We start from the raw sequence: 27,247 nt of genomic DNA, 5'->3' as shown, positions 1-27,247 counted from the left end.
GGGACCTTTTTAAAACAATGATAAAAGCATAAGTATCATGGCCCACTGGCAGAATAATATTGACCTGCAAACAGTTTTAACTTTACCATGTAACTACACATTTTTTAAAAAAAAATTATAGTACTTGTCGGTTATTTTTTAAATGGTTATTTAAAGCCCATACTTCTCCAGATCTTCATGGAGGATGGGCACTTTCATTTTACATTGTCCCAGGACAGGATTTTAAAAATACCTCATGTTCTTTAACCAGTAGGCACCAGCAGTGCTAGAAGACAAAAATTTAAGTATAGATTGGATTCTGAGGTGATCTCCAGCATGTGGGGCAAAGCAGGAGCCAACCACTTTATTTATCATTTTTACTTATTTATCATTTTACCGTACTATATTTACCACCTTTACTTGCAAGCAGGGATGGCACTCCATGGCCAGCAGGGCAGAGAGCAGAGGTAGCAGAAAGGCAGACAGACCTAGAACCGCCAACCCCACTAACCCCCACCATGCAACCAACCAAGTAACAGTAACAGTGATCAGGACCTAGGAGATTTATTGGCAGTTACCATGTGTCCACCATGCATGGTTTTTACAGACAGTATGTGTAGGAGCATTGCAAGTTAACACTGATGTGCCTCAAACACACCACGCAGGGAATGATGGCATGTCTGGGTGTTGTTCTCAGGCTTTGTATATGATCTGCTTTTCTTCCGTAGTTGTAGTGGCAGCAGCGACAACATATAAATCAGAGCTGAAAACAGGAAGGAATGTGTGTGTGCGCACGTGTGTGTGGGGGTGGTATTAGATGAGCTCTGAACACCTGAACAGTATTCACAAGCAAGCACAGCCCCCATGCTTTGCATTGCCCTTCACCTCCCTGCGCGACAATCAAATCCCCCCCCCACATTTAGTTGTCAGTTGAAGTAAACTATGCCTCACCCACATATCATGTCACTTGTCTGCAATTGCCCATCCCGCCACCCCTTTGCCCCCCAGCAGAGTCCAGCCCAATCTCAGATATCATTTCATATGTTGGGATGTCAGTTCCCAATGGCTAGACATACTGGTTGTGGAGGACGATGTCCCCATAGCTCCCCCGTCATGATGCCCTCTTACACAACTCTGTGTTGGAAAGCAGCTCTTATATTGGACTTCAGCCTGCACTTGAGCACTGTCTTCTTGTGCCCCTGCTGGGCAACTCTCCTTGGAGACATCCTCATGGGACCACATTGCCTTAGTCTTACACACCCTGGCTCGCTGTCTTCTTCTGTCTCTGGCCTGCTAACTTGTCGTCTCAGCCTCAGACATCTTGGATCAATAAGGTGTACCTGTACCCCGACCATTGCTCCCTCAATTTAGAGGTCTGCTGTTCAGAGGATCAGAAAAAAAAGTTTACCCTTCCCCCATCCTCATTTCAGTGCAAAAATACCCATCAGTGCAGACATGCTGGCACCATCCTGGCAATTGCTTTGCACAAGAGCACCAAAACTGTGTGTAAGAAATGGGCCATGTACTGACAGGCATGCCAGGGAGGGTCGCCAGTCATAATTACAGTCTCAGCTCACAGTCAGCCTCACATCCTTTGCCTCAGGGCTTGGTGTAGGCCTGGGCTGTCTCAGGCCCCTTCATGACCTGGACCCTGCTTCAGGCTCCACACAGTAACCTGGGCCCTTGCTTTGTTTTTGGCATGTGGTTCCCTAGCCTTTCCCCTCCCCAGAGTAACCTGCAAGGCAGCAGGGGCTGAGGCTTCCTGGAGTCCATACTCACCCTTCACTGGGGAAGCAATAGTCTGGCATTTCCTATGGACTGCTGTGCCACCAGCAGCCCCACCACACCATCCAGCCCCAGCAGAGTGTAGTTTTAGGTCATGCCCCAGGACCAGGAGGGGCCAGCAGGGGACTGCATGCTTAGGGGCAACCAACACAGGTTCATCAGTGGCAGGTCTTGTCAGACCAACCTGGTGGCCTTTTACGATCAGATCACCAGATCATTAGATGCAGGGGTAGCAGTGGACTTCCGGAAGGCTTTTGACACTGTCTCTCACCCCGTTCTCATTAAGAAACTGGGGGACTGTGGTGTAGACACCCACACAGTCAAATAGGTCGCCAACTGGCTGGAGGGCCGCACCCAGAGGGTGGTAGTGGAAGGGTCCTTCTCAACCTGGAAGGACGTGGGCAGTGGGGTTCCACAGGGCTCGGCCCTCGGGCCTGCACTGTTCAACATCTTCATCAGTGATTTGGACAAAGGGGGGAAAAAGCACCCTGTTCAAATTTGCTGATGACACTAAGATGTGGGGGGACGTGGGCACACTAGAAGGAAGCAACAGGCTACAATCAGACCTAGACAGGTTACAAGGGTGGGCAGATGAGAATAGGATGGGATTCAACACCGACAAGTGCAAGGTGATGCACCTCAGGAGGAACAACCGGCACCATACCTACAGGCTAGGGAACTCCCCTCTTGTCAGCACGGAGGCGGAAAAGGATCTTGGAGTCATAATTGACTCCAAGATGAACATGGGCCGGCAGTGTGGGGAGGCAGTCAGGAAGGCCAACCATACCTTGTCATGCATCCACAGATGCATCTCGAGCAGGTCCAAAGAGGTGATCCTCCCCCTCTATGCATCACTGGTCAGGCCACAGTTGGAGTACTGTGTCCAGTTCTAGGCGGCACACTTCAAGAGGGATGTGGACAGCATGGAGAGGGTCCAGAGGAGGGCCACTCATATGATCAGGGGACAACAGGGCAGGCCCTACGAGGAGAGGCTACGGGACCTGAACCTGTTCAGCCTCCAAAAGAGAAGGCTGAGGGGGGATCTTGTGGCCTGTTATAAACTAGTCAGGGGGGATCAGCAGGCATTGGGGGAGTCCCTGTTCCCCTGAGCACCGCCAGGATTGACCAGGAATAACGGTCACAGGCTGGCAGAGGATCTCCCAAGGTCCCTTCCAGCCCTAATGTCTATGTCTATGAAGATATCAGGAGGTGCTACTTCACAGTCAGGGCAGCTAGGGTCTGGAACCAACTTCCAAGAGAAGTGGTGCAGGTTCCTATCCTGGGGGTTTTTAAGAGGAGTGTAGCAGGACACTAGGGTGCCTGCTACTGATAGCAGGAAGAATAGTAACTAGAGGCACCAGGACACTAGGGTGCCTGTTCCTTAAAGCTTGAATTGTAGTAAAAGGGGCTCAGCTGCCACTCACCAGGGCAGCAGGTGGGAGTTATTATGGTGACTAATTGGGTCAGCTGATCGCCAGGGGGCAGGGCCTGGCCTTTATAAACAGAGAAGGCAGAGGCCAGATTCCCTGCCAGCAGCCTAGGAGAAAGAGGGAGCTCTGTGCAAGCAAGCTGAGCAGAACATTAGAGAAGCTGGGTAGCTGGTGAGCAACTGCTTGGCAGCACTGGGTAGAAGAAACCCTGATGAGGAGATGTGAGAGGGAGCCAGGCTTGCTTGGAAGTCATGTTGGAATCCCAGAGGGGGAGATTTTGGTTGTGCTTGGAAGTTATGTTGTAACCCAGGAAGGGGAGATCTTGTCTTCAGTTATTGTTAAGACTGGAGGACCGGGTGAGGCTGTAGGGGTGGAGGAGGCCTCAAGGGAGCTCCCCAGTAGAAGGGGGGGTTCCTAGTGCTGCGGGGGTGCTGTGTTGTGGGGTGTCTCGACCCCAACCCCAGTGTGGGCAACTGGTGGGGCATAGGCCCAGGGAGGCGGGTCTGGGGGCCAGGTAAGGCTAAGGCTGCCTGAGCCCCAGTTGCGAAGAGTCTGAGTCGGGCACAGGACCCAAGGAAGGGTCTGGGGGCCAGGTAAAGCTGAGGCTGCCTGAGCCCCAATTTTGGGAAGCCTGAGTCAGGCATAGAAGGCCCCGGTGCGGGTGGGGAGGTGCGAGCAAGGCCCTGGTGCGGGCAGGGAGGCGCCTGTGAGGGTGCAGGCGGGCAGTTGGCCAGAGCCCCAGTACAACAAGGCAGGCATCGTGCCAAGGAGGGCAGGAAGGTAGCCTCCCATTAAATATTTACCAAGAAGACATGGTGGGTGAGACAGAGGGTGCATTCAAGACCCGAGTTGGCACGGGTAGGTAGGGCACTGGGGGAGGTCATGGCACCCCTGGAGGCTGCCCTGTCACAAGGAGGCTAGATGACCACCTTCCTGGGGTCCTTTGACCCCAGTACTCTTTCCTGCCATGGCAGGGGGTCAGACTAGATGATCTGCTTAGGTCCCTTCCAACCCTAGAAACTATGAAACTATCCCTATAGCTCCTACCCTGTACCTCTAAGATGTGATGAGCAGCAGCTTCAGCCAAGTGCTCTCTCTCTGACTGCTTGCAGCAGACTGCTGGCTCTACTGCTCGAGGCCTGTTCTTATAATAAACAACTGGGCCCTGTTCCCAATCAGGCAATTGTGCCTGGGGAGAGGTTGCTTTCAAACCAGGGTTTTTGCAGGCCTGGACTCTTTCTGGGGAGACATGCTTCCTTCAAACCTGGGCTACTGTAGGACAAGGCTCTTTTCTTGCGCAATGTTTGTTTAAAAACAGGGTTCTTGCAGGTCATGTCTGTTTTCTGGTGAGATGCTGCTTTCAAACCAGGGTTCCTGAAGGGCAGGGCTGTTTTCTGGGGAGAGGCTTCTTTCAAAGGACAATAACCCAAGAATGAGTAGGGACACCTGAGAACTATTTATCATTTTCCAGGTGTGCCTATTCCATGATCTGGTAAAAGACAGTATCATGACCACAGGATTCATGAATGGGTTCCAGAGGTCATCCTAAACACCACATTTGAGTTTGGACTGTTTGGGCAGTACATAACCTTCCCCACACCCACCTACTACAGTAAAGGGAAAAGGCTCTGCTGCACCAACACCCAGGACACAGACACCTGACCAGGATAATTACTGACATGCAGACAGGAGGTCACTTGCAATTCTAAATGATTGTATGCAGCTCCCATTACCATTCAGAGCCCCACTCCCATGTACCCTGCTGCTTGGTGGTGGTGCTGTGTGTTAAGAAGTGTCCCTGCTGCATGCGTGCAAATGACCTGGCTTTGAGGAATCCAGACCGGATGAGTGAGGAGGACCAAATGGAGATTCCAGATGAAATGCATGATGACAGGGACGTGGAAAATAGTGACAAAATGAGTGAAGAGGCTGAAATAGAGAATCTGGATGACAGGAGGAGGAGGAGCAGAAGGAGGAAGTGGAACTGTTGTTAAGAATCCGGCTGTTGGCCTTGGGGTTATTGCATAAAATAGAGTCAGAGCTAATGATAGCAGCATATGCTATGTTCCTGCTTCTAAACACTTGCAATGAAATGCCTGCATGTAGATGTGCCTTGCAAAAAAAGGCACTTAGATGTGCGGTGGAGTGGAATAGCTGAGAGGCGGGTACAGAAGTGGATGCTGACAGGGCTCTCTGGATCACCCTCAGGAGCAGCAACCACAGGATCTGGGCCCATGTGAGCAGCTCAGACTGGTGGGAGTGAATTGTACAGACCACTTGGGACAATCAACAGTGGCTCAAGATGTTCTGAAAGACCAGGGTGGCCCACATTGTCTCAATGCTGGGGCCAAAAATTGTGAGGCAGAACACTGCCTTGTGTTGGGCTAGTCTGCCAGACGAAAGAGTGGCCATGGCCATCATGAAACTGGCCACCCAATCCAGCCTCTGCTATGTTGTGAGCCAGTTTGGCATGGCATGCACAGCTCAGTGCCCAACACTTGGTAGCCTAGCCTCCCTGGATGGACCATGTCCTGTGAAGGGTTAATTAAACCTTTCCTTTGCCCAAGTTGTGGGGGTGGGGTGGAGGGAAGTGGTGGTATAAGCAGCCTGCAAGAGTCAGGTTTTTGGCGTGTGTGTGTTGGGCGGGGGGGGGGGGGGGGCATTGTTTGCCTTGGTTGTTGGGAGGACAGTAATCCTCCTAAAGATGTCTGCTGCTTTTAATGCTATATCCAGTCAGCTTCCAGCTATTCAGCCATCTTCTTAGCCACCTTTAAAGACTATATACAATTGTGCAAAAATGCTTTTTGAAATAAAGGACAGGTGTCCTTTTATTACACCTCCTTGTTTCTTGATGTGCTGAGATGCATCTACATGCCATGCCATTAGGTCTGGTGGAAAGACTGGGGTGGGGAGAGGTGGTGCAGGCTATAGCCACCCCAACATTTCACAGAGCTGTGCCACATGCCATACACAGGTGTGCACGTATGTGTAGGTATTCATGGAAAACCGACCCAAGCCCCGACTGCTGGGGGATGCTGGGAAACGTAATCCTGAAACATGAAAAACAAACTGTTACTCAGGCATGAGTTTTTGTCTCCCTCCCCACCGTGATATATTACCCCATGGTCTTGGTGGTGTACACACCACCACCACCACTACTGCAGGTGGTGTACTTCCTCCCCACACACTAGTTGCAATTACCACCAGTGACATGGAGAAGGATGAGAAACAGGTGGGTAGGCCACTTGCTCCTCACCCCATAAAAATTATATTTATATAATTATAAATAAAAATTATATTTCACCTATTTATTTATATTTATTTCCTTACATGGGAGTTCATGTGGTTCAGGGGCATTGGAGGGAATGATACGATTGGGCACAGGGGTTCCTGCCATGGTCCGCCTCCTGGAGACTGGAGTCTAGGGGGGTGCAAGTGGCAGAGTGCCTATTTGGGTGGGGGGAAAGGTGAAAGGTCCTCTCCCCAAATGGGTTTGGGGGTTGATGGGGTGGGTTTGTGATGACCATGGGTTACTATGGGGATCATTTGCTTGGGAGGTAAGAAGGATCCTTTAAGTGGGTATAGGGGCATGGGAGGAGATGGGGGAGTGGTGGAAATTCATGTGGTTTTGGGGTGTCCATGGCTTGGTGGGGAGCTGTTAAGGGTGGGGGCTAGTGTGAGGCTCCCTGTGGGGGTGGGGTTTCAGGAGTGAGGGGATTAGTGCTGTATTACTGGTTTATAGCTGTAATTCAGTAGGGAAGACAGCAGAAGGGTAGATTGGTATGTGGTGCCCCCTGCTGGAATTTACAGGGAATTGCACAATTAGCTTAATTAGTTTGAAAGCCTAGTACATGCAAATATTGATGTGACAGTAAAATACACGATTTAAAAATTTAAAAATCTATTTAATTTAAAGAGGATTAAACCCTGTGACATGTACAGGTGCCCCACTAGACTAATCACCATTGTAAATCATCATTGTTTATGTGGCATTTATATACATATCTTTTCATCCTGTGACAAGCCGGAGATCCAGTGGGTCAGAGCAGATTTGATTAATTGAGTCTGCTACACACAGAAGCTGATGTGCACTGCGCTGTGGTGCGTGCAGCTGTATAAGAAGCAAAATGTGCATCAGCATGCAGAAAATGGAGACAGTGCACTTTTGAACTAAAACACTTTTGAGGTGTTTTAGTTTAAAAGCATGCACTTTTCTCAGCACTGACATGCATTTCGCCACTTATACAACTGCATGCGCCACAACACTGGGCACTTCTAAAAGCACCCACTGCTGCAGCACAAGCATGTGTACAAATGCTCTACATGCATGGCACTTAGTGTGCATTAAATTAGTCTAATGCATGGTTTGCTATTACCAGTACCTACAGCTACTAGATAAATGGTGCATTAGCTAATGTGCCATAGTGCATATGTAGATGCTGACCAGGAGAAATTTGTTCCTGTTCAGCCCAGGCAGCATGGGGCCTGCTGCTGCCTGGCTAAGCCCTGATGTGGGGGGAGCTGTGCCTAAACATTATGTGGCTGTGAGATCTGTGCCAGCTGCAGAGGCAATTGTCTTCCTGCCTCGTGGGGATCAGGAGGCAGCTGCCTTCCAGCTGGCACAGCTCTCCTGGCCATATGGGGATCAGGAACCATTCAATGCAGGTGCATTAATTGCACATGTAGACGTGCCCACTGAGACCATAATAAGCAGTGACTGTTAAGACTTACTTGAGACTCCACCTTAGGTGGACAAGTAACTAGAATTTCAAATGGGAAGAGAAAGAGGATGAGTAAGAACAATGTTAAAGTCTTTAATGACAGCCTTTAAAAATATCCAGAAACCAAGGATGGACTTGCAAGTCTGTCATTTCAAACCATTTTCTATTTATGTATGGACAATAAATATCACCTTTAAGATAAACAACAAATATTTTGAAAAGGCAACATTTTTCAAGAGTCTTTACATGACAAGTGATGTGACAAGAATTTTGTTCAGTTTCAAGTCATCTGATAAACAAGGTACATGCCTGATATTAAATGTATTGCTGGGTGCCTCAATCAGGATAGGACTTAACACATCTTTCAGTGGCCTAAAATAATTTGGAGGGTGAACATTTGTTAATGAAAAGAAGCTCAGGGCTTTTATATCATGACTGAGAACAGACTATGAAGGTGCATTTACAGGTGCAATTAATATGAAGCAATAAACTGGTGCATATTGCACTGTAGCTTATTGCTCCTGGGCATCATGTTTACACATGCACCGGAGACTGCTGCATGTTGAATTGGGTTGAAACAGGCCTGACTGGCAGGGAGCCCAGCAGTCAGCCTGCCAACACAGGGCTGCTCTGACCTGGCTCAACATGCTGCAGAGGGGCTGGCTGGGGCACAAGGGTGCTTCTGTGTGGGGCTAGCTGGCAGGAAGCTCCTACACTGAAGCACTCGTATGCCCCAACCAGCTCCATCAGCATCTACACATGTGCTGCTGCACAGTAAAAAAACATCACCACAAGATAGAACTTGTATGGCACACTTATTAGTTTACTGTGACCAAATAGGGGCACCCATGTAGATGCTGAGATTTTACTGCAGAACTAATTGGGCATCTCTGCAGTAAACATCTTATGTAGATGCAAACTATGAAGACTATTGTGAAATTCAGTGATTTTTTTTTTTGGAATTTTGCAATGGAGGCATCCACAGGTCTTATGGGCAAACAGTTCAACTTGTTAAACAGCTGAATCTGAGACTCTTCACCTTGTATGCCACAAAGGGCTCAAGAAATTCAATGAAAGTCTTTTTGTATTCAGTGAAAGTCATAAGAGTGCAACCAAGGTTCTGGTGGATTCAGACAACGAAGTTGTTTTTCTCTTTCTGAACTGGATGTTGCAATCCCACTTTAGAAATGGTTCACTTGAAGCAATATCAAATGTTCATTTACCCAGCAACATGAAACTCTTCTAGTATATTACAGATTTTCAGGACAATGCTGTTTGAATTTCTCCAGGTGCAGAGAGACAGTAGATCAATGAATGTGAATGAAGATGAAATACAACCAGAAGAAGTACAAAATTCCTGTCGCCTGGACTTAAAATATAGACCACATAAACCTACTCCATTTTTGGAAGCCCAGCCAGTTAGCACTTTCTCTGGAATTCCTTCTGTGTTGTGGTCGTCATCTTGTCTAATGTTCCTTAGTGTAATATGTATGATAATATATTAAGAGTTATAAAATATCATGATTCAAAGAGTTTTTGAATATTCCACAGAATATAGATATACTTTGCAGAATTAGGTTCCTCACTAGCACTCCTCCTACCCCAAGCAAAGATGAGGGTTTGCAAAAGAAATGGGGACATACAGAGCTGGCTGCAGCAAACAGCTGCACAAGAACTAGTGAGATAGTTTAGCAGCTGTTTGATGTAGCTTTTATTTAACAGGTGCTGCCTCTCTAATCTGCTGTGCAGAGCTGTTGATCAGCTCTAGCTGAATGGAGAATGACCCCTTTGAAACAAAAGCTGCCACAAACAGTTGAGCAGCTCATTTTAACTTGGCATCCTGCGGCAAATTCAGAGGGTTGCAAACCATCTGCATACTAATGATCTGAATTTTACTGTATATACCTGGAAAGACATTACACATCAAATGAACTGCAAAGCAACTAAAAAAGTTCTCTGCTCACCTTTGAAGTTGTCTCAGAAGTGTGTGAATCATACTAAACCTTAAGCATAATTTCTCTGAACACACCCACATATGGCAAAGACGAATTATGTCTTTAAAGTTAGAGTAACAACAACATTAGGACTATGAAGGGTTTGAACCTGTATAGTACTGAACACTCCATGACCTACTGATATCAGTGAAGCTGATAAAAGCTGGTAAAAGTTGGTAAAATTCAGGTTCTGTGCTAGTGGTGCAGGCCTTTGGCCAGACATTTGTCCTATTTTTAGGACTGAAAACAAATCAGCAGTTTTTTAATTTCTTCATTTACAAAGTGAGCTGAGTTTCCCCAGAAAATCTGGGGAAGGAAAATATATAATCAGGCTTACAAGAAGTATTTTGTTTCCTTGAAATTATTAATGTATTCTCTTTAATCCATAGATATTTGATACTGAATCAGGATGTCTTGTTCTAACTCAGAAATTGTACAGGATTACCATGGGCTGCTCTCCTGGGTTGTTTTGGGTTGTGGTTGCTGTAAAGTTTCAAATGTCAAAAAGGCCTCACATCCTGCAGAGCCATGCCGCCCCATGCATCATGCTTCCCTTTGACTCTGACAGGATCAGAGTACAGAGATTAGACATTTTCAGCACCATCAATACCATTATTTCTTTAGAAGTTATATCTTATTCAGTAAGTTGACAAGATACTTGTGAGAATCATTAAATGTTGCAGTCAGAGAGCACCAGGGTAGAGTAGACCATTCCTGATCCAATGGAAATGGAAATGGTGAGAGAGATGTGAATTCACATTCCACTTCCACTAAACAGCTTTGAGCTTTATTCTGTAGACTGACAATGGCAGATGAGGCAGTGCAGAAATTGCTTGAAGTGAGATGATAGGTACCATGTATTCCAGCCACTGGTGTAAATGGTCTCCTGTAGCTCTGGTGCTGCCCCCTCCTTAAAAAGCAGTCATGTACATGATGAAAGTATGTATGGAGGGAAATGTGAGCAGACCAGTCTTAACTGTCTGCTTGCAGGTGGGGGAAGGAGGAATTGGACCTATTTTGCCACAATATTTATACTGTTATTCTAATAGTTAATAATATTTGCACAAAACTATGCTAAAAAGTTCAAAAAGTTGTTTTAAATCTGTATTCATTAATGTTAAAAAATGTTCCCGAGATGGACAAATTAAAAAGCATTTACTATTGTTTCACCCAGCTGTGATTTCAGTCTTGCCTATCCAAAGCACTAAAATCATGGGCTTTTTTTAAACTTGAGTTCTTTTTAGTGCTTGCATATTTTTGTGCTTTCAAGCTAACACTTTCAAATTTCCACATACACAAAAGGTTTTTGGGGGGGCGGGTGGAGGGGGAGTTTATACTCCCCAATCAAAGACATTTGCAGATAATGACAACTCACAAAGCTGGGCTCTAAAAAAAAACCAACCCAAATATCATGAGTCTCAGAGAAAAAAATGTGAACTGGCAATATTGTAAGATTGCTTTGTTGACCTGCGCAGTCCTATGAATATCTGTTATCCCTCATATCTGCCTTTTATTATGGCTTGTTTATATAGCTGCTCCAGTCTGGTTGCTACATATTCTACAGTTTGGTTGAAATATAGTATCAAACAAAGGTCTGCAACTGTAGAACTGTCTTTATAACAAACACATTTAATAATTATAAAGAGGAAGTTGATAATTACAGAAATGCAAACAGCAAATAAAATATTTCCTAGTTCAGAGGAAAGCTCCTCTGCAGGACATGTACAAATGGGATGCTGGACCTAGACAAAGTTCTTTAGCATAGCTTTAAGACAAACCTCTCTGGAGTGCATATCTGTTTTAGCATTTCTGCTTAGACGTAAAAGTCTGCACAAGTATGCAGCTAAAGCCATATATCCTACAACCTATATCCCTGAAGGCATATATTACATTTCCAGCTCTGCTACTGAATTTGTGGTTATGTTAAAGTCACTCTATTTGGCTGCTATTTAAGGTACTCAAAATGGTTGTTTCATTTTCTATATAACTTTGAAATGATAAAACGCTTCATAGGATTTCACCCTCTCTTCTTTCTTTCACATGTGATTTTTATTCACTTATTAAGAATTGTGCACACTGCAGTACTGTATTCAGAATGCATTCCCATTCCTATATAAACATTTGCTCAGTAGCACTTCTGGCATAAATTTGATACTGTCTTTTCAGACATCTGTAGTTTATTTGCTTGCTTTTGCCACAGTGTATAGCCTTTGGTGATGCCTGCTATGTGCAGTAAATAATTCTGCTGCAAATTTGTATACAGAAGCAAAATATATAGATGAAAAATTAAATAAAATGTGATTACATTAAGATTCACTGGTTCTTGGTTTTGTCTAGCTGAAAAAATGCAAAGTTCAGGGCTCTGAAAGGCTCTGAAAGTAGTGAATTAGCCACAAATCTACTCCACAAAGGATTGCACAGCAATCAGCACAGGAAGATCAGGGAGATTTAAGGACTGGAGTGCAGTGGTATAGAGAGAGGTGTTGGTGGCTATTAGGATGTATCCCTTGCACAAGGCCACAGCTGCTGCTCCTACTTGTTGCCGTGATCCACACTTTGGAAAGGATTCTTACCAACATGACTAAACCAGCTGTGTGGATGGAGCAGACCTGCCCTGAAGTCACTGTACTGAATCTATGTCAGCAACACCACTCCCTAGCAGAGGTGTAAACATGAGTGTGTGCATGTATGTTGGGGGAGAGGAGAAGGGATATGCCACAAAATGACCATTGCGAGAATATATTTTTCAGTTGGTAAATCATTCAGCCAATGAATCTGAAACCTCAGAAGATATTGTTCAATGACTGCTTTTCATCAAAGCTGTTTTGTGGTTTAACTTTCCAAGCAACCATAATTGCTTCTGGAATTTTGCATACAGAAAATGGATTCATAGATTCATAGATGCTAGGGTCGGAAGGGACCTCAATAGATCATCGAGTCCGACCCCCTGCATAAGCAGGAAAGAGTGCTGGGCCTACATTACCCCAGCTAGATACACATCCAACCTTCTCTTGAATACCCCCAGGGTAGGGGAGAGCACCACCTCCCTTGGGAGCCCGTTCCAGACCTTGGATATCCTTCACCAAGTAGTAAAAGCCATTTGTGACAGTAATTTGTGACAGGGGGACATTGTTTTACAGTATTGGGAACTGGCAGATTCTGTTGCAATCCATAATGTTAGGGAAGTAGTGCTAGACAAGCAAGAGAAGACAATCGGCTAACATTAAAGTAATATCCTTTAATGTCTTGTCACAGATCAAAGGGAGCAGGAGGGCACATAAGCCCCCATGGCTCACCAAAAGCATCTGGGAATGTCTCCTAGCTAAAAGGGAGGCGTACACCCAATGGAAGGGAGGGGCCATCACCAGGGAGGACTATACTGCAGTTACTCAGGAATCCTGGGGGGCAGTCAGGAAGGTCAAGGCGGAGATGGAACTGGGACTAGCTTCCTGGATCAAGGACAACAAGAAGTCCTTTTTAAAATACATATGGGCAAAAAGAAGGTTCCGGGTAATGTGGGGCCCCTGCCGGACACGCTAGGAAATTTGGTCGTCACACCAGACGACAAAGCCAACATATTTAACGATTTTTTTGCCTCCATTTTCCTAAGCAGGGACCAGAACAGTCACCCCCACTCTAGGCCCCCCTTAGATCCTAGGGGAGGTGCACCTAGGCCAAGGGTTAGTGAGGAACTAGTTAGGGAACTTCTGGAAGGACTGGATGTATTCAAATCAGCTGGTCCAGACAACCTCCACCCTAGAGTACAGAGGGAATTGCCTGAGGTCATTGTGGGAACCCCGGAATGGCTTTACGAGCACTCATGGTGCTCTGATGTGGTGCCAGAGGACTGGAAGAGGGCCAATGTGGTTCCCATATTCAAAAAGGGGAGGAAGGAGGACCCAGGAAACTATAGGCCAGTTAGTCTTACCTTGATCCTGGGCAAGCTTTTTGAGAAAATTATTCTGGTGCAAATCCACAAGGGGCCAGCAGGGGAGATTATGCTTAGGGGCAACCAACACAGGTTCTTTAGAGGCAGGTCCTGTCAGACCAACCTGGTGGCCTTCTATGACCAGATCACCAAATCCATAGTAGCTAATTACTACTTACAAATTTTCTAAGTGACTGTTACCTCTGGTGGTGGTAGTAATCATAAATGGTACACCTGTTCAACTGGTCTATAGTGTCGGTCTTCCATTTGTCACAGTCTAGGTTCCTTAATATTTCACAACATACCAAAAAGGTGCATGGGTTACCTGTCTGCTTGTATTAAGACATACTAGAGGCAGCTAGGGTTCATCAGTGGCAGGTCCTGTCAGACCAACCTGGTGGCCTTTTACGATCAGATCACCAGATCATTAGATGCAGGGGTAGCAGTGGATATAGTCTTCCTGGACTTCCGGAAGGCTTTCGACACTGTCTCTCACCCCGTTCTCATTAAGAAATTGGGGGGCTCTGATGTAGGCTGTTCAGCCTCCAAAAGAGAAGGCTGAGGGGGGATCTTGTGGCCTGTTATAAACTAGTCAGGGGGGATCAGCAGGCATTGGGGGAGTCACTGTTCCCCCAAGCACCGCCAGGAGTGACCAGGAATAACGCTCACAAGCTGGCAGAGGGTAGGTTTAGGTTAGATATCAGGAGGCGCTACTTCACAGTCAGGGCGGCTAGGGTCTGGAACCAACTTCCAAGAGAAGTGGTGCAGGCTCCTACCCTGGGGGTGTTTAAGAGGAGATTAGATGCACATCGTGCTGGGGTCGTTTGACCCCAGTATTCTTTCCTGCCATGGCAGGGGGTTGGACTAGATGATCTGCTCAGGTCCCTTCCAACCCTAGAAACTATGAAACTATGAAATATGAAATATAAGCAATCTATGGTTGTATTTTCATTCATAATCATGTGTGGAAACAGACTAAACAGTGAACATAGAAACAGGAAGACAGAACACACACACAACCTACACAACCACTAATATTTTGCTAATTTTCAAAGAAAGAGAAAAAGCTACAATTCTCAAACATACAAAAAAAGCACTGGTTTCAACTGGAATTAAATTGGAAAATGCAAATCAGATTAGCAAAATTAAATATTACTAAATAGTGATGGACCTGATCTCATAGATCTTGCATATATTCATGATCCCAAAGAAATCACTGGACTGAAGGTCAAGAAACACATTGCATATAGGGGACAAATGAGAAAAATGATTGGAAGAAAAATATTTACCTCAAAATATTGTTCATCCCTTTATCCAAACTGAATGTGTCATAGTTTCATAGTTTCTAGGGACGGAAGGGACCTGAGCAGATCATCTAGTCTGACCCCCTGCCATGGCAGGAAAGAATACTGGGGTCTCTCCTCATAGGGCCTGCCCTGTTGTCCCCTGATCATACGAGTGGCCCTCCTCTGGACCCTCTCCATGCTGTCGACATCCTTCTTGAAGTGTGGCACCCAGAACTGGACACAGTACTCCAGCTGCGGCCTGACCAGTGCCGCATAGAGGGGGAGGATCACCTCTTTGGACCTGCTCGAGATGCATCTGTGCATGCATGACAAGGTGCGGTTGGATTTCCTAACTGCCTCTCCACACTGCCGGCCCATGTTCATCTTGGAGTCAATGATGACCCCCAGATCCTTTTCCACCTCCGTGCTGACAAGAGGGGAGTCCCCTAACCTGTAGGTATGGTGCCAGTTGTTCCTCCCAAGGTGCATCACCTTGCACTTGTCTGTGTTGAAACCCATCCTATTCTCGTCCGCCCACCCTTGTAACCTGTCTAAGTCTGATTGTAGCCTGTTGCATCCTTCCAGTGTGCCCCCGTCCCCCCACATCTTAGTATCATCAGCAAATTTGAACAGGGTGCTTTTTCCCCCCTCGTCCAAATCACTGATGAAGATGTTGAACAGTGCAGGCCTGAGGACCGAGCCCTGCGGAACCCCACTGCCCACATCCCTCCAGGTTGAGAAGGACCCATCCACTACCACCCTCTGGGTGCGGCCCTCCAGCCAGTTGGCGACCCATTTGACTGTGTGGGTGTCTCCCTAACTAAATCCTCGCTAACCCGTGGCCCAGGTGTGGCTCCCCCGGGGCCCGAGGGGGGCCCAGCAGGGAGGTGGCTGTTCTGGTCCCAACTCAGGAAGACGGAGGCAAAGAAATCGTTAAACATGTTAGCTTTGCCGTCTGGTGTGATGACCAAGTTTCCCATCGCATCCTGCAAGGGCCCCACATTACCTGGGACCTTCTTTTTACCCCCTACATATTTAAAAAAGGATTTCTTATTGTCCTTAATCTGGGAAGCTAGTCCCAGTGCCATCTCTGCCTTGGCCTTCCTAACTACCCCGCTACATCCCCGAGCAACTACAGAATAGTCCTCCCTGGTGATGACCCCTTCTTTCCATTGGGTGTAAGCCTCCTTTTTAGCAAGGAGACATTCCCGGATGCTTTTGGTGAGCCACGGAGGCTTGTGTGCTCTCCTGCTCCCTTTGATCCTCACCGGGATTACCTTCCTTTGGGCTTGGAGGATCATTTCCTTAAGGAGCGACCACTCTCCTTGGACACCTGGCTCCCCTCCCCTCTGGGACCTCAGCGCTTCTCCAACTATCCTTCTTAGCTCATTGAAGTCTGCCCTCCTAAAATCTAGGGCGGCTGCCTTACTGCATGCCTTTGCCACCTTGCGCTGGATGGTGAATTCCAGCAGGCGATGATCGCTGTCGCCCAGGTGGTCGAGCACCCGCAGCCTCCTCACCAGGTCATCACCCGTGGCCAGCACTAGGTCCAACAAGGCGTCTCCCCTGGTGGGGCTGTGCACCTCCTGGGTTAGATGGAGGTCCTGCACTCTGGCCAAGAACCTACGTGAGCGTTCAGACCTGGCTAACTGTTCTTCCGAGCAGATGTCTGGGAAATTCAGGTCCCCCATGACGACCACATCCTTAGCCTTCACTACCTCTGTGAGCTGACCCAAGAATTCCTGGTCAAGCTCTTCTCCCTGGTTGGGAGGTCTGTAATAGACTCCCACCGTTAAGTCCCTTTCCCCTCGACTGCCCTGTACTCTAACCCAAAGCACTTCAGAGTGCCCCTCCCCTGACTCCTTGCTAATTAATGAGGATGTGTATTCCTCCTTAATATAGAGTGCCATGCCCCCACCTCTCTTTCCTATCCTGTCGATCCTGTACAGCCTATAGCCCTTGACATTCACCGCCCAATCATGCGTTGCGTCCCACCACGTTTCCATAATCCCCACTATGTCTGGGCTGGCGTCAGCCAGCAGGAGGGTGAGTTCCTCCTGCTTGTTGCCCATACTATGAGTGTTTGTGTAGAGACATTTGAGGCATGTGAACGACCAGGTCACCAAATCCTTAGATGCAGGGGTAGCAGTGCACATAGTCTTCCTGGACTTTCAGAAGGCCTTCGACACTGTCTCTCATCCCGTTCCCATAAGAAACTGGGGGACTGTGGTGTTGACACCTACACAGTGAAATGGGTCACCAACTGGCTGGAGGGCTGCACCCAGAAAGTGGTGGTGGATGGGTCATTTTTGACCTGGAGGGATGTGGGCAGTGGGGTTCTGCAGGGCTCGGTCCTTGGGCCCACACTTCAACGTCTCCAGCAGTGAGTTGGACGAGGGGGTAAAAAGCACCCTGTTCAAATTTGCTGATGACACCAAGATGTGGGGGGATGTGGGGACACTAGAAGGGAGAAATAGGCTGCAATCAGACCTAGACAGGTTACAGGGGTGGGTGGATTAGAATAGGATGGGATTCAACACCGACAAGTGCAAGGTGATGGACCTGGGGAGGAAAAACCGGCACCATACCTACAGGCTGGGGAACTCCCTTCTTGTCAATACAGAGGTGGAAAAGGATCTTGGAGTCATCATTGACTCCAAGATGAACATGGGCCGGCAGTGTGGGAATGCAGTCAGGAAGGCCAACCGTACCTTGTCATGCATCCACAGATGCATCTCAAGCAGGTCCAAGGAGGTGATCCTCCCCCTCTATGTGGCACTGGTCAGGCTGCAGTTGGAGAACTGTGTCCAATTGTGGGCGCCGCACTTCAAGAGGGATTTGGACAACATGGAGAGAGTCCAGAGAAGGGCCACTCGCATGATCAGGGGACAGTAGGGCAGGCCCTATGAGGAGAGGCTATGGGACCTGAACCTGTTCAGCCTCCAGAAGAGAAGGCTGAGGGGGGATCTAGTGGCCTGTTACAAACTAGGCAGAGGGGACCAGCAGGCACTGGGGTAGTCCCTGTTCCCCCGAGCACTACCAGGAGTGACCAGGAATAACGGTCACAAGCAAGCAGAGGGTAGATTTAGGCCAGATATCAGGAGGCGCTACTTCATGGTCAGGGCAGCTAGGATCTGGAACCAACTTCCAAAGAAGTGGTGCTGGTTCCTACCCTGGGGTCTTTAAAAGGAGGCTAGATGTACACCTTGCTGGGGTCGTTTGACCCCAGTACTCTTTCCTGTCATGGCAGGGGGTCGGACTCAATGATCTGCTCAGGTCCCTTCCGACCCTAGAAACTATGAAACTATCTACCAAATTAAAATATGCAAAAACTCCATAGCAAAAACTGAGTTATGCTGATGTGAATTCTGGGAATAATTATTCCTAGTAAAGTGAAAAATCCAAGTTGACTTATTGTAAAACAGTTAAGTTTCATGAATAAAAGAGTTTCCATAACCTATTCAAAGTCTGTTCCAGTCATTCAGCCCATGAGTTCACATGCATCACAGATGCATTAAAAATCTATAAGCAAAATATTAATGCAAAAATATTGATTTGACTCTGAAGGACATCACTTACCTTCTACCACTATAATTGGTTTTCAGAGAAGCTGGCTGAAGGCCCCACAGACATAAATAACCACCATTATCAGCCACCTTTTCTGTGGAACTGATGATGTCACATACCAGCCCTCAGACCTGCTCCTAGATAGTTTAAAGAGCTGATCTGACACATGAAGTCAGTATTTCAGCTTATGGATTTGACTTTCATTGATACCATTGAAAGTGTGGACCCTTTCAAAGCCTTAATGGGGTTCATGAATATTCAGGTAAGTGTCAATGGTGCTTGGTAGTTGCATCCTCACATAGCAGAGAGATACTAAATAATGCAGCATCACATTCAAAGATCTTAAGGTCAGGAAGAATTGACTCTTAAGTTTTATCTTATCTTCTGAAAAACATGGACTATAGAATTTCATCCTGTACTTCCTGTATCAGGACCCATAACTCCTAGCTAAACTGAAGTACATCCTTTTGAAAGGCATTTGCACTATATTTACAACTGTTAGCTTAAACTTTTCAATAAGCATTGAATCTTCTCATTATGATCATTGAATCTTCTCATTGTGATCATTGAATCTTCTCAGTATGCTTTCATTTTATAACAGACCTCTCCTTCCTTAAATATACTTAGAGGTTAGGACATGTTCAAGTCATCTCTGAATAGTCTTTGAAAAGCTATTAGCTAGCCTATTAGATATGGTTGTACTGGAGAGGATCTGTCAAACAATAATGATTTTAATGTCCCAACTGCATTTGTTAAATTTGTATCACAGACCTAGAGTAGTTATACAAACTGTGCTACACAAACTGAGTTATTTCCAATACTTTTTTTTAACACTAGATAAATCTTTCTGGAAGTGTGGCAGAGCACCTTGGGTGCTTGCCACTTTAAGGGCTAAGATCAAGCAGCAGAGCAGCCTGCAGGTAGCTGTTCTCCCTAATCAGGAGTCACATGGCTGGGAGGGGACTGCCTGATTGGGGAAGAGGGCATAACTGCTGTCGATAAGAGGAGGCCTGAGCAGGGGAGCCAGCAGTCTGCCTATTGCAGCCATAGGGTGAAAATCGCCTGGCTGGAGCTGCTGCTCGCAACATCTGGGAGGTAAAGGCAGGAGCTATGGGGATGGTAGGAGGCTCCTGGTCCTGTGGAATGACCAAAAACTACACCCTGATAGGGTCAGATGGTGTGGTGGGTCTGCCTGTGGCAGGTGATCCCCAGGAAAAGCCATACCAGTTGCCTCCCTAGTGAAAGGCAAGTAAGGAGTGCCTTATAGCCCAGCCCCCAACAACCTGGTGGGTAACCCAGATGTAGGGACAGGCATGGAGGCCAGGCACATCTAGGGAGAAGCACCTGAGCCTCATGGGGTATAAGACCCTGGTGGCCCCAGTGAGAGGGGGCAGAAGAGTGACTCCGGCGGGGGGGAGGGCAGAAGTATGTGTAGAGGCCTGCACAGAGCAGGGCTCATGGTGGTGGCATGAAGGGCTGTACATGAGGAATGCAGAGTAACGTCTGATGAAGCAGGCGTGACGGGATGTGCCAGGGGCATGCAGAGTTGGGTTGCATGAAGGGCTGCACACAGGCCAGTCCCATAAGAGTGATAACTTAAGCAGGAGGCCCAGTGAGAGGGCATAAGTGGGAGGCCCTAGTATGAGGGCAAAAGTTGAAGCCCCAGGGAGGGGGTAGAATGGCTAAGATAAGTCTACATATGCCTGAGGCTGCAGTTGAACCCCAGTAAGTCCTCAGACATTGTGAGGTTGAGTTTTGGGTTAGAAGTAGACCCTACTAAGTCCTCAGATATTGTGAGGCCAAGTTTGGGTTAGAGGTTAAGAACTTTGGATGCCATCTGTGAAGCATAGGGCATGGTATAGGGAAGGTTGAAGCTGTGTGTAATGCCCTAGGCACTGGGGCATTTAATGGGGAGCCCCCTGCATTTTTATACCAAAAATGTATACAACAAGCCATGGCAGATGAGACAGGGCAGACTGGCCCAGATAGGTGTGCATCCATCAGGCCTCAATCATTTGGTCCCGCACCGCTTGGCTCTGGATATGTAGGGCAATTCTTCGCTCCGTCCCTATGGTCTCAGGGTGTCGATGTCTCTCCCCGGGCAGTCTTACCCCCAATCCCGCCTGCCATGACTTTGATGACTCTTTCAGTGGAGGGGTCCGGCCACTGGTGTTCGTCTATCCAAGGCTTGAGGGCGGTGGTCTTCCTCAAGGCTCCAACCTCCCCTGTACCTCGCCCTGAACCCAACCACGACCGAGTGCTGATGTTCTTTTGCGGCCTGCCCTCCCTTTTCGGGATCCTATCCCAGGTCTCGCTCGAGTCCTAGGCTACCCGTTATGGGCCTACGTGCCCATCTAGGTCCTCTGTCTAGCAGAACCTTCCTAATTACCGGGTGAGCCCTTGGCTTTCGGTTGTCCTATGTCCTGCTCTTCCCAAAAGCGGAAAGAGCAACAACGCAAAAGAAAGGGACCTAACAACAAAAGCTATTTACAACTCCTGTGATCCTTTAATTACTATCATCAGGCAGCTTAGTAATAGCATGCACAAAATCGTGCAGCCCCACCACAAGCTTTCCCTCGGTGCCACCTTCTTCCCCTTTTTCTTCTCTCCTAGTGCTAGATCCATTAAACAGACCCTTGATGTCCCTCCCAGCATGGACTATTGATTTTCCTCTGGAGAGCTATCTCGGGTCTTCAGTTCTACTCTAAGCAGCCTCAGCTGTTGTCGTGGCCATTCGCCTCCCACTTGGGAAGATCGCAGGGGCCAGGCTATGCCTGTGAGGATCCCCCTTGACCCGATGCCTTGCGTCCCTTAGATCTCTCTTTTCCCCAGGGTTCTCCTCACCAGAGTACCTTACTCGCCCATCCAGTCTCTGGAGCCTCCTCCCAAGGTCCTATTTTGATGTGCAGCCTGGCCATCTCCTTTTCCCTTGATCTGGCAATGGTGTCTTCCTCTTGAGGGTCTCTGAGGCAACCTCCTCCCCTGTGGGAGTTGTTCTTGCCTGCTCCCTCCTCTGAAAGGGGTCCTGGGGATACTTCCCGTGCTCCTTCTCAGCCTCCTCTCCCCTTCTGCCTCATTGGCCAGCCTGCTTATTTCCCCGTGCCGGCTCTCCTCCCTCTTCTCTCCAGCTGGCCGCTCTGTTAAAAAAACGCAGCTAACAAGCTGCGCGGGTCCCACCGCCGCTTCTGGTCCCACCACAGTTCCTGCTGCCGGTAAGGAGCTTTTGTTTGTTTTTCCCTTCATTGTGTCTCCCCTGCAGTGTGCCGGCCCCCAGGGGTCCTCCTTGTCCCTTCGGGGTCCATCTTTTGTATTTTCCCCGGGACAAGGTGGACTGGCCAAAGATGAGACTCGGTCCTGAGATGGCTCCCTGTCACAGGGGGCTTGAGATTTTGGTAGGTTTGAGATAAAGTAAGTATTTTCAAGATCTGGCATCCTCACCTATACACCTATACACTTGACTTTTATGTAGAACCATTAGAGCTGATGAGTGCTTGGACCTTTACACATAAAATGGAATTCTGGGAGGTTTATATAGTCGTTTTTGTAAAACACGGAAAATACCTCAGCAAACTTTCAAGCTGACCTATGAGATTCAATGAGAAGATTTTGTATTAAATATTTTTTGTTAGAAAAGACCCTTCATCTAAGCTAAAACTTTTTGTGAGAATGTATTGGTTTTGATAAAAATGTTTGTGGATTAAGCTTCTTTGGGTCCATGATGCAATTTCTGGTCAGAAAGAGAGAAAGATGCCCCAGAAAAAAAGATAGCCTGTTAATTAGGTACTTAGCTGACATATAGGAGACCCATGTTCAAATTTGTGTTCTAAAATAGACAGAGGAAGGACTTGAATCTTGCTTTCCTGCATCCCAAGTGATTGTGTAGGTTCTTCTAATTTTTTGTACATGATGGTCTCTCTTTCTCTGTCTCTCACTCTCCATTGATAGGTTTTGCTTTCATTCTGATGTGGAACAAGGTGAGATTTTTGGAATTACAATGTTTAGGGGGACAGGAAACCATTTACTGACTAGCTGTATATTTTACAGTTGCCCAGGGTCATACTGTAACATTTGGGGCTAGCCATTTTACCTTACTTTGTGATCCTTTCTACATTTTTTTCACCTTATTTAAATTTCTGGAGTTCAGAGTACAAAAGGAAATAGCTAAAAAGTAGTGAAGAATGAATGTGACTACATGAGATGCTATGTCACAGTAGCCATGAGCTACTGTGCTGTAGCTTGTTGCTATGGTGACATATCTCCAGGCATAAACCGTGATGCCAACTCTATTGTGCAGTAGCTGCTAAAAATTACTGTGCTGTGTCGGGACTGTGCAGTAACAACTGCATAGTTGGCCACTCATGTAAATGTATCCAGTATGTTTTAGTCTGAAAAGATCATTACAAATTCTAATGCTTATTATAGTGGTTTAATTCTAGAAAATAAACTGGGATGCACAAGAATACAGATTTTCTTACAAGGTTTCTGGAACTTCTGGTTGTAGTTGAGTCAGGAGCCAGAAAAATGTTTTGGTAAATGGCTTACATGGAACTTGGCATATACTCCAGGCTTAGTCAAGGCTTATTCCCCTTGTATTGTCATACCTTAAGATGGAGGTCATTTTTTCATCTTTCTGTTGAGGACTTTTACCTTATATAACTCATATTTCAATCAATGGGGTCTGTCCTTTTCAAGCTGCCTCCTTTGTGAGGAAAGCTTGACTATCAAGATGGAAAAGGAAAAGAAAACAAAATGTAATGCATTATTGCCCAACTGTGGTCTTGGAGGAATTATCAAGGTGAACACAGCTGCTTCCATGGTGTAAAGAACCATGATGTTCCTTGGAGCTGTGGGATCAAACTCATTACTCACATGTTGAAGTTAAAAGTTCAACATTTAGGACAGGCATACATAAACACGGCTATGTTGCCACTAACAAAGTACCTAGCAACAAATACACAGCTGTTAAAAGCTGAACTCTTCATCTTACATAGCTTTCCCACTTCCTTGACCTACCGTTGTGCACACAACTTATATATTCCAGCTGGAGGTTTTCCTGTTGCAGTGAGGTGATATGTTTCAGGAGTCAAGGCAGCAAGTAAGCTAATGGCCCCAGTTAGCCTAGCTCTGGTTATCTGAGTGGGCCTGGCTGCCAGGGGCCTAACTTTCCCCATCTATAGCCTCAATTGCCTTTGTGGGTGTGGCTGCCTGTTTATAAGCAGCAGACATTTGGATGCCCAGTGAGCTATTCAATCTGTACAAAGCTTCAGATCATGATTCAGATTCGGAGATGATTCAGAGGCTAAATCTATTAATCTGGCTTTCTGAATCGATTTGGAGCTTCTGAATTGATTTGGAAAAGATTTGGAGATTCGGCCATAGGGTATAATGGGTAATCAATGAAATAGCTATAACTTTGTTGTCTTTTGGCTGATTCAGATGAAACTTGCAGTGATGGTAGCCTCTGCTAATAGCATGATGTGTGCCAAGTTTCAAGGTGATAGGTGCAGGGGTTTCTGGGAAACTGCACCTCTGAAAGCAAAACTCGTGCCATGTGTGTTACACCACATCAGGGTCAAAACTGCAGGGATGGTAGCCCCTTCAGAGGCCACAAAGCCTGCCACATTTCAAAGAGATATGTGCAGGGGTTTGGGGGAAACTGCACCTCAAGCTGCGGACAAGCAAAACTTGTGACATGGGTGACGCTGTGTGTATTAAGGTAAAGCAGGATGAAAGCTGCAGGTCTGTTAGCCCCTGCTGAGGCCACAAAGCCTACCAGCTGTTAAGTAGATAGGTTCAGGGGGAATCTGGGGCCCTGCACCCCTAGCTGCTGACAAGTAAAATTCATGACATGAGTGCTTGTGCAATTGTGTCTGTCTTGGGGCATAGGTGGGTTGGGGGTGCGGTTTGAAGCTACTGCAGGCCTGGCTGCTAAGCTACTGTGTTACCAATCAATCATGATTCACTCAGGGACCAGCTCAATACACAGTAGTTAGCTAATGTAATGAGTTAATGAGCAAGGATTAACACTTACTAAACCAAAGGCTAAGGCAAGGAAATAGGAAATAATCAATACAGACAATCAACTGCTTCTAGACAGAGACAGTCAGTCCCACAAACACCCATGTGATTAGTTTTGTCTGTCAGCAGCTAGGGGTGCAGGGCCCCAGAACCCCCCTGCACCTATCTCCTTAACAGCTCGCAGGCTTTGTGGCCACAGCAGGGCTTAGCAGCCAGGCCTGCAGTAGTTTCCTCCCCTGTGCCCCAAGATAGACACAGTTGCACAAGCACCCATGTCATGAGTTTTGCCTGTCAGCAGCTAGAGCAGGGACCCCGAACCCAGAACTCCTGCACCTATCTCCTTTACAGATGGCAGTCTTCATGGCCACAGCAGGGGCAGGAAGGCCTGCAGCTTTCACTCTGCTGCACCTTAACACACACAATGTCACCCATGTCACGAGTTTTGCTTGTCCACAGCTTGAGGCACAGTTTCCCTTAAACCTCTGCACCTTGAAACTGGCAGGCTTTGTGGCCTCACCAGGGGCCACCACCCCTGCACTTTTGCCCCACTGTGGCTTAACACATACACGTGACATGAGTTTTGCTTTCAAGCATTTGGGGTACAGTTTCCCCCAAACTCCAATATCTATCTCCTTAAAACTCAGTAAGTGTCATGTTCTCGGCAGAGGCTACCATCTCCACAACATTTATCCAAATCAGACAACAAACTACAAAGTTATAGATATTTCATTGATTCCCCATTATACCCTATGGCCAAATCTCCGAATAGGCTCCAGAGCTTCAGAGCTGATTCAGCCAAATCAAAGTGGGACACCGATTCAGACCTCTGAATCAAATTATTGGCATCCAAATTGGCTGAATCTGAACCTGAATCGAATAGTTCTCTATTCGCACAGGCCTACTATTCAACAGGATGGTTGTCTAAGCTTGCATTTCTGACTCCTTGGTTTCCTGGTTGCTGCCTGCTGATGTCTATTTTTCCAGTTCCTGGCTGCTGACTCCTTGTTCCAGACTCTAATCTGGACCCCTCTTGCTCTGGACCTTCTCCTGACCACTGTCTTCTGATAGCTGGTTCTTGGCTTGTGGCATTAGTGATTGCCTGTGTAACAGGGTCTCTGCCAGGAGCTCTGTTACTTGGAGAAACACCTGGGGGCTGTTAATGAAGACACCCAGACAGGTGGGGGAGAATTCCCCACATTGCTCAAAATTGGTCAATTGGATGTAGCTTCCAGGGATAAAAGTAAAGGAAGGAGCCAGAGAGAATGCCTTCGGGCATGTCAAGGTTGGCAGGATGACGTGGGTTGGAATCTCACCCAGGGACGGAACTGCAGCGGTGAGTTCAAAGGGGCCAAGGCCCCTTGCTACAAATGGAGGGGGGATCTGGTAAAGATAAGGAGGGCCCCCAGTTTAGGAGAGGCTGGGTGTGAAGGGGTCAAGGACTTTGGGGGCCGGAACAATGCAAAGGGCAGCGGAACCTGGCCCAGCTTCCGGGTCCGGACCCGGAAGCTGCCCCTGAGGTCTTCCCCTTCCAGGAACCCGGACGGATCTGGGTTGGGACCTACGCGGAGCAATAAAAGGAGCACCCCAGCTCCAGTTGAGAGGCGAGAGAGGCCCCGGCAACAGCCAGGATGGGAGGCGGCGGAGCCGGCGGCAGCGGAGCCGGCGGCAGCGGAGCTGGCGATGGCGGAGGCAAAGAGGAGTGGTAAAGGAGTCAGCGGCGGAGAGTCCCTCCTGAGGCGGCTGCAAGCCGTCTGGCCATGAAGAAGGACTTTCTGGGGCGGAGGTAAGCCCCAACGCGACCAGGGGGCACGAGCGGCCGGCGGTGGAGGAATGAAGACCCGGATACCGCAGAAGGCAGCGGCACCCGGCCAGAGCCGGGTGCCATAAGTACTCTAATAGGGGCCTGCACAGGCAGGAAAACACCCCATGGCGAGGGTCCATGGACGGACTCAGGGACAGGAAGTGCCCCAGGGCTAAGGGCAACAGATCCCAGCCCGAAATCGGTTGAGGGCAATTGAGGAGTGAGGTAAACTCCGGCCCAGGGACAGTGGGCTCAGAAGTTGTGTTGGAATTGTATTTCTTTGTTCCTTTTTTTTGCCCTTTTTGAACATTACAGGGGCTAACGCCCTGTGGGGTAGCTCGTCCCGAGAGGCGGTCAAACCGGAGGACCGGGCGAGGGTGTAGGGGTGGAGGAGCCCTCAGGACCCCTGGACGCTACAGTAGAGGGACCGCATCCGGACTGCCCGCGCCCCATACAGGTGAACCCCCATATTCCATCAAGTTGTGGCAGGCGAGATTGGCGGAGGTGCAGTGCGGATGGCAGATCCTTCTCTTCTCCAGGGGCCATCCCTGTGAGGCAGGCGGCCAACGAAAGGTAGCCCCCCACACTGGGTTTGGCTGTAAGCAACAGCCAGAGGTGCCTTCACTCCCGAGGAGGGAAATGGGAAGCAGGTTTTAACGAACGTAGCTGCGAAGCTGATCAATTACCAGCAAGGAGCAGCGGCGCGGGAAAAGAAGAAAAGAAAGACTGGGGAAAGCT

General features: G+C 47.7%; 1 protein-coding gene across 8 annotated transcripts in view; it reads left to right on the top strand.

Moving 5' to 3' along the window:
* LOC149857274 (dipeptidase 2-like) overlaps positions 1-12,219 on the top strand; it is a 53,653-nt gene extending 41,434 nt beyond the window's left edge. For all 8 annotated transcript variants that reach the window (XM_090062967.1, XM_090062966.1, XM_090062964.1 and 5 more), the window contains one exon: positions 9,205-12,219. In XM_090062967.1, the coding sequence (XP_089919093.1) occupies positions 9,205-9,420 (216 nt within the window). In that variant the 3' untranslated portion in view covers positions 9,421-12,219. The remainder of the gene's footprint in view (positions 1-9,204) is intronic.
* The last annotated feature ends 15,028 nt before the right edge of the window (positions 12,220-27,247 follow it).

The sequence above is a fragment of the Crocodylus siamensis genome, chromosome 9 (assembly GCF_052110815.1).
Source record: "Crocodylus siamensis isolate JL-2025a chromosome 9, ASM5211081v1, whole genome shotgun sequence".
NCBI lineage: Eukaryota > Metazoa > Chordata > Crocodylia > Crocodylidae > Crocodylus > Crocodylus siamensis.
This window is presented reverse-complemented; position numbering and strand designations above follow the sequence as displayed.